The sequence below is a fragment of the Mus pahari genome, chromosome 6 (assembly GCF_900095145.1).
Source record: "Mus pahari chromosome 6, PAHARI_EIJ_v1.1, whole genome shotgun sequence".
NCBI lineage: Eukaryota > Metazoa > Chordata > Mammalia > Rodentia > Muridae > Mus > Mus pahari.
In genome coordinates, this window is record NC_034595.1 from 982,159 (window position 1) to 990,257 (window position 8,099).

Below are 8,099 nucleotides of genomic sequence, written 5' to 3' on the forward strand. Positions count from 1 at the left end.
TATAAGGTTACACTCACTAACACGTCTGACTCACTCCAAGCTGGAAAGGATATGTTCCTTAATTCCACATATAAAGATAATGTGCTCTCCCAGTCAGAAAAAACTCCCAGTGGACTGAAGAAAACATAGCAAACAGCGCCCTTCTCAGTGAGTTCTGGAGACCCCTCTGCCGAGATACCACTGGGCTGGGGATATGGTTCAGGGGCACAGCACTGGCCTGGCAGGCAGGGGACACTATTATACCCATAGCACCAAGAAAAGAAGTAATCTTCACCAACATGTATGTCCATCCTTCCAGAACTTTCTACACACGTGTATGCAAGGATTTGTATTACCTCATTTTGTACAAATGGATGGTGAACTGGCTAGTTTTGTGTGCCAATTTAACACAAGCTAGAGTCGGAGGAGGAAAGAGCCTGTTGAGGAAAAATGCCTGCATAAGATCTGTCTAGCCGGGCAGTGGTGGCACACACCTTTAATCCCAGCACTTGGGAGTCAGAGGCAGGCGAATTTCTGAGTTTGAGGCCAGCCTGGTCTACAGAGTGAGTTCCAGGACAGCAAGAGCTACACAGAGAAACCCTGTCTCAGAAAAAAACAAAAAACAAAACAAAACAAAAACAAAAACAAAAAAGGAAATATTCTGGCTATAGGGAGTTTTCTTTAATCAGTGATTGATGGGGAGGACCCAGCCCATTGTGAGTGGTGCCATCCCACCACTGGGGCTGGTGGTTCTGGGTTCTATAAAGCAGGCTAGGCAAGCCACGAGGAGCAAGCCAGTAAGCAGCACCCCTCCATGATATCTGCATCAGCTCCTGCCTCCAGGTTCCTGCCCATTTAAGTTCTTGTCCTAACTTCCTTCAATAATGAACACCAATGTCTCTCCCCAACTTGCCTTTTTGGTCATGGTATGTGATGGGATATATAAAAATACGACTTACCTTTTACTCTACAACTTTTCTAACAATTATATATAATCCCTTTCAAACCACAAAGAGGGGCTGGAGAGATGGCTCAGTGGTTAAGAGCACTGATTGTTCTTCCAAAGGTTCTGAGTTCAAATTCCAGCAACCACATGGTGGCTCACAATCATCTGTAATGAGATCTGACACCCTCTTCTGGGATGTCTAAAGACAGCTACAGTGTACTTACATATAATAAATTAAATCTTTAAAAAAAAATTAAACCCTCTTCTGGGATGTCTAAAGATAAATAAATTTTTAAAGAAAAATTAAAAAAAAAAACACAAAGAGTATCTTAGAAGTATGTGATAACATAAGAACTCCAGTCACAAGAAACATCCCTAAATCTCGAAGCACCACTTCAGAGAATCAATGTTCTAGATCAATGCCAGCAGTCTTTCTGAAAAGGACCAGTTAACAAATATTTCCAGCTTTGTGAGCCCATCTGTGCCATGTGTGGTTTCTTGGGTTTTGTTTTGTTGGTTGGGTAGTTTTCAATTATATTCTTCCCCTGACAATGTGAAGCCCGATCTTAGCTTCAGTCAGGAAAAGACCAGGCCTTGGGGGAGAGGGGGCAGTGAGATGGCCCAGTGGGTAAGGGCACTTGCGGCCAGGTTAGAGGACGGGGCTGGGGCCGGCTCTCTGCCGCACCTCCCCTTCCACCGATGACTGTTCTTCTCCTCCGCTGGGAGAGGGAGGGAGTACAGCCTAAGTGGGAAAATAATGCCTATTTCTGTTTGCGCCCACAGATCTTGCTGCTCTCAGCCTTCTATGTTATGTGCAAAGAGCGGGAGATTTCAGAATGCTCAGCCCTAAGTGGAGCACCTGAACCACACCTAACCCTCCCAAGGTTCGTGGATCATTACTAAAGAAGGAATGTGAGACGTATAAGCCGGAGATGACAGATGGCTATACAAGAAGATAGTGTCTTCTGGACACAGCAGAGCAACTGCACATGTGAACTCACGGTACTTTGACAGCACACACAGGACCTGCACAAGCTCAGCAGCCAAATCCAGCATGGAGATGCGAGTTAGACTCCAAATATCCTTCAAGGCCATGGAGCTGTTGGCAGCTGTTAGCTGCTGGGAGAGGAAAAGAGTTTTGTGTAAGAGTGCAGGCCCTGGTAAGTCAGCGATGCCACAGGGAAAGGCCACACCCAACATTAGCGGGCAGCGCCTGAAGATGCTTTGTTTTGAAAAGGACACAAAGTTGGGGGACAGGCCTGGGAAGAGTTGGAGGAGGGGTGACTATGATCAAAACATCTGAGAATAAAAAGGTTGCTTTGTTTTGTTCTAAAGAGAGAGAGGCTGGGGAGAAGGCCCGGGGGTTAAGAGCACTTGTTCTTACAGAGGGCCAAGGTTTGATTCCCAGCACCCACACAGCAGCTCACAACCATCTGAACTCCAGTTCTAGGGAATCTGACACCAAGTTCTGACCTCCTCGGCCGGGCATGCTTGTGGTGAACATGCGTACACCAGGCGAAACACTCCTACACATAATTAAAGCCTCAGAGTTCAGTTCTAGCACCTGTGCCCAGCAGCTCCCAGGCTCACTGGGTTCCTGTTTACATATGGAAAGCCCACATACAAATGTACACACACCCAAAAGTCATGAAAATAAGTGTTTCTAAGGGGTGATAAACATGCATTTTATAAGAGGATATGAAGCTAATGGTTTGTTTTTCTAGTTCTAACTCTGTCACAGATCTTTTGTTTTGGTGGTGGGTGAGAGTATAAAATTTATTAGAAAACTCATTTAAGCTGGGCACTGTGCAGCACCTGGGAGGCAGAGGCAGGTGAATCTCTGTGAGACAAGGTCAAACTCGTCTACAGAGTGAACTCCAGGACAGCCAGAGCTATATCATGAGACTCTATCTCAAAAAAAATAAATAAATAAATAAATAAATAAAAATAGTATAAAATATATTCAGTCCTTAAAGTTCATGTGACGCTCTACAACTTGCATTCCAAATGCTAATTTTAACTCTATAGACATTCAGTAACTTGTAGAGTCTTTGAATCTGGTTAATTTGGGTGATGTTCTTATTTATTTGCAAGGATTTTTGTTTGCTTGTTTGTTTTATTTGGTTTTTTAAGACAGAGTTTCTCTGCATAGCCCTGGCTGTCCTGAAACTCACTCTGTAGACCAGGCTGGCCTCAAACTCTGCCTGCCTCTGCCTCCTGAATGCTGGGATTAAAGGTATGTACCACCATGCCCAACTCCAGGGTTTTGTTTTTTTTTTAATTGTTTTTAAAATGTAGGGGCTGGAGAGATGGCTCAACAGTTAAGAGCACTGACTGCTCTTCCCAAGGTCCTGAGTTCAAATCCCAGCAACCACATGGTGGCTCACAACCATCTGTAAGGGGATATACCCTCTTCTGGTGTGTCTGAAGACAGCTACAGTGTACATCATACATAAAATATAATTTTTCAAAAAAAGTGTGAATGCCACTTCTGGCCTCTACGCCCACACCCACACATGCAGACATATCCACACAATACACACCCACATGAACAGAAGGCATCAACAAAGCAGCATCAGAATGCCAACTTCTGAGCTAGAACACTGTACGATATGTCTACATGTTCCTCATGGAAGAAGCCAGATAAAGGCTAAAAAGGACCTCTGTGCTATTTTACAACTTCTAACAACCTTTCCATTTTGTTTTGTTTAAAAAAAAAAAAAAAAAAAAAAAAGCTTTAGAACAATTGAATTTAAGATCTTGTCCCAAACCATTGTAAGTAATGTCAAAGGTAGTAAACAGTTACAAACCAATCTGGCTCAGGAGTGGAATGTCATCAGCCGCCATGACTGGACAAGTTTCCACAGGCCATGGGGTCGTTTCCAAACCATGATCAATCAGCTCTGAGATCTGCAGCTGTGATTAGGGAAGAGCGGCATGTTGACAGGTGTCTAATTTGGTTACTCCGATCGTAAATCTTCAGTTATCTCAGCCCATCTCATTAAAATTTCCTACAGGCCACACATTCTTACAATCACTTCCTACATGGCATGGAACTGTGCGGTGTTAATTAGTTTATCAACCTGTAATACACTGTCTTGTTTATGTCTACCTCCTCCACAAACCATGACTTGCAGCACAAAATGAATCTTGAGCCAGGTGTGGTGGTGTAGGCTATAATCCCATACCCAGGAGACTGAGAAGAGAATCAGTCTCAGGCTAGCCTGGGCTACACAAGGGTCTGCCTGGAACTCTGCCCCACAGCTCATCCGTTTCATGTTACTCACGTAAAGCCGAGTCACAGGGGAAGGCAAAACCACACCCGCAATGACGTTCCTGAGGTTGGGGGGAGGGCTTTCTAACTCAAGAGTATTCAAAGCTCAGAGAGAGAGCCCAAGTCCCTCAAATGCAGGGATTTAATCCATAGGATTAAAAAAAAAAAAAAGAATATAATTAATAAAATAAAGTAAATAATGCCTTTATAAAAGAAAAAAAGAAAAACAAAAAACAACACCAACCAAAGCAGTAAGATGACAAGAGCAGGCAGATCAGACGCCAACGGAGCTTCTGAAAACACAGTGGGCTCAAGACCCCAGGGCCACCAAAGAGTTCTCAGGGTCAGTCACCTGAACAGGCTCAGAAGCCAGTTTAATTCTCACAACCTCTGCAAAGCCATCACCAAACCAGCATGTGACATGTGCTGTGTCCACAGTGAAGAAGAAAAGGCGGTCCTCACAGAGCTTCCGTCGGTACACAGACCGAGGGTCTGCTGCCAGCACATCCTCAATGGCATGCTTGGCTTCCTCTGCGGAGTGGAAGTATTTAAATGACGGTTGACTAGCATCTGCAACGAGAAAGACAGAAGCCTGTAATTACAACCACGCAGGTCAAACTTGGAACAATGAGCTTCAGCATGAAATGTGTTTTTTCTACATGTCACATGAAAGGAACAAGGTCTGGAAACCTACTCATTTCAGAGACTATCACATTCATCAAGTATTTACTGTCATTAGAGTTAAAAACCTCCAAAATAACAAACACTGTGTATTTTACATAGGTCTCCAAATCAGGCAAGACAAGTTGTAGTTGTTTAAATACGTTTGGCCCAGAGAGTGGCACTATTTGGAGGTGTAGCCCTGGAGTAGGTGTGGCCCTGTTGGAGTAGGTGTGTCACTATGGGTGTGTGCCTGGAAGCCAGTCTTCTAGCAGCCTTCAGATGAAGATGCAGAACTCTCAGTTCTTACAGCCCTATATCTGCCTGGATGCTGCCATGCTCCCACCTAGATGATAATGAACTGAGCCTCTAAACCTGTAAGCCAGCCCCAATTCAATGTTGTCCTTATTAAGACTTGACTTGGTAATGGTGTCTGTTCAGAGCAGCAAACCCTAGCTCAGACAGCATCAATTTCTAAATGTAACCTGCTGACATCGTCCCTTTCTTTGCTATGTCCTGTGCCACCATCACCTCTTGACAGTGTTTCTGTTTATTTTTCACAGCAGTGTGCTGACGTCCTATACCTTGAGCTTTCATCTCTTCACCCATTAGATGACAAGCTCCATAGACGAGGGCAGGGGTTTTCTGATCCCCCTTTCTCACTGCTGTTTCTCCCTAAAGCCAGAACAGCAAAGAACTGCACAGTAACCAGTGCATGTCCCTCTTGCTATGGTCATGCTGGCTGTTTACTGACAAGTAACACAAGAATGGCTCTCAACCCTTTGGATATCTGTCATCTCCTTGGAAACCAGCTACTTGCTAGTTAGCATCCTCATTCCCACCTCTCAACAGCCAGCAGCTTCCTTCATTCTCCATCTGCTGTGGACTGGGGAAACACATGCTAAGAACCATGTGCTAAATACGCTCCACAACAGGTGCTGTGACCTTTCTTTGGCAGGAAGTGCATGCCAGTGGGGAAAGCACCGTGGCAGGAGGGTCTTCTGTGCTGTGAGACCCTAGGGCCCTGACAGTAAAACAGATACCTCTTTAGCTAGATAGGGAAGCAAGTAAGACATTGAGTACATCTAAGATAGACCAAGCACAAGCCACAATATGACTGCTATTCAAAAAAAGAACAGAGACGGGCAGGCAGAGCTGGAGATGTGGCCCAACGGTTAAGAGCACTGGCTGCTCATACAGAGGACCTGAATTAGGTTTTTAGTACCCATGTTGGCAGCTCACATGTGCCTGTAACTCCAGCTCCAAGAGATACAAAGCCTCCCCTGACCTCCACCATTATCTCCATGGGCACATATCCCCAAGACAGATATACATGCATACACATGATTAAAATAATAAAATAAATATTAAATGAAAGATAAGGGCCAAGTCAAGGGACACCTCCTCAGGCAGCAGCCACTCTCCACAGAGGCCTTCTGAGCGAGCACCTGGGCTCGCCACCACCTAAAAGTCCTCAACAGAAAGTACCAGTGCTTGTGCACCCAGAGGTCATAACCTGCTCCTCAGAACCCTGCCACGTGACAAGTACTCCGCATATGTAACCGCTTTCACCAGTGTCAACCGTGCCTAGATTCGCTATAAAGACAAGCCCATCATTTAACTGGGTCTGTAGCTAACACGCACACATCCTGCTCCCCAGCACAGTAAGAAACACATCTCTCTCTCACTCCTAGGAGACCCAGGGTACCCAGGGTACTCACCTCCTGAACTGAGCTTCCTCAGATCCATCTCTGCGTGAGGAGTAAACCGGACTTGTAAAGGGGCTACGGGAGCCTCTGTCACCCAGCTGGGGACAACACTGCAGGGCACTCTGTCAGCTGTCCTGGCACGGCAGGAAGCACCCCACTGTGTTTTTGCACTGCCCCCCGGCAGGACCAAGGCACCTTCCACTTTCCTTGGTCTATCAGTGCCTTCTTCCAGAAAGCTCTTCAGTTCCGGTGGGCCAAGCTGACTTTCGGGCATATCCATGTTCTCACCTCGGCTTGGTTCCAGTGACAGATCCACCACTCTCTCTCTGTCTTTTGGCAAAGTATGCTGGATTTCTGACATGTCTCTGGACTTCTGGGAGTTTTTTCCTGAGGTCCTGTCTTCAAGGCATTTCCATCTCTCCTTGGTGATCTGACAAGGCTGTGCTTTCCCACACCCTGAGAGCAGCCGCTGGTCACAACTGTTAGCTGTGCCATCAGCCTGGGCCTCAGCTCTCAGCTTGTGGTGGTCATTGTGTACACTGAGGTTCTGCGGTGAGTCGTAGTCAGCAATGTAGGGCTTTATGTCTAGCACAGGTGTGCCGTCTATCATGTCAACTCCAGACAGGTAGACAGCTCCACCTGAGGGGGACAGAGATCCTCTTGTGGGTCTACAGTGGATAATGGGAAAGGCAAATGGAAGGCAGGATTATCCCCTAAGTCCCTCTCACACACCTGCCTTGACCTCAGTGAGACCCGTTACTGACTGCAAACCTGGATCTCCATCTGCCAAACTACTGCTTTTCAAGGCTCTCACAGAACACCTTATTTATTTCTTCTGGGTCCCACAGAGGCCCCAGGCACACATCAGTCCTCAGTGTGTCACCAAGACCAAGACCAATATGCATTTCCACAGTGGCAAGCAGACTTCAGGAGGCCCGACATTCCCCAATTTGCTGCTCATGTCCCGTGTAACCCCTTCTCTGAGGTCAACTTACATCTAAGCCACCGAACATGGCAAAGAGCTCTATGATGAGTTCCATATAGGACTCCTCGCTGACCACAGACTCAACCCTGCAGACTAGACTAACGAACTGCACAGGCATGGTGGGGAAGCCCAGGTGGCAAGCAGTCCTAAGATGTCCTAGAAATACGGGCAGCTTTAGGACCCACGGGTGTTTCCAGCCAATACCAGCTAAAGCTGAGACACTCAATCCTACATCTGTGAGGAAATGAACTCTGACAAAACCACACAGAAGAGGAGCAGCAAAGAGGAGCCCAGTCAGCCGGCCCCTGGAAAAACAGCAAGGTTTTAAACACATCATCAATGTGCTCTGTCTATAAACAGATTGCTTTGAATCATTTTTGTTAAAACAGACCAAGAAATGTCCATAAAGATTCAGAAAGTCAGGCTGGAGAGATGGCTCAGCAGTTACGAGCACTGACTGCTCTTCCAAAGGTCCTGAGTTCAAATCCCAGCAACCACATGGTGGCTCACAACCATCCATAATGAGATCTGACGCCCTCTTCTGGT

General features: G+C 46.1%; 1 protein-coding gene across 4 annotated transcripts in view; it reads right to left on the reverse strand.

The window, feature by feature from the left end:
• Window positions 1–4,385: 4,385 nt before the first annotated feature.
• The window catches only part of Trmo (tRNA methyltransferase O), a 9,714-nt gene continuing 6,000 nt past the window's right edge, over window positions 4,386–8,099 (reverse strand). For 2 of the 4 annotated variants that reach the window (XM_029539433.1, XM_029539432.1), the window contains 2 exons: window positions 6,581–7,207; window positions 4,406–4,769 (listed from right to left, as the gene is read on the reverse strand). In XM_029539433.1, coding sequence (XP_029395293.1) covers window positions 4,510–4,769; window positions 6,581–7,207 — 887 coding nt within the window. In that variant the 3' untranslated portion in view covers window positions 4,406–4,509. Of the gene's footprint in view, window positions 4,770–6,580; window positions 7,237–8,099 lie in introns of all 4 variants that reach the window. The other 2 variants (XM_021200761.1, XM_029539434.1) reach the window with 2 other exon arrangements.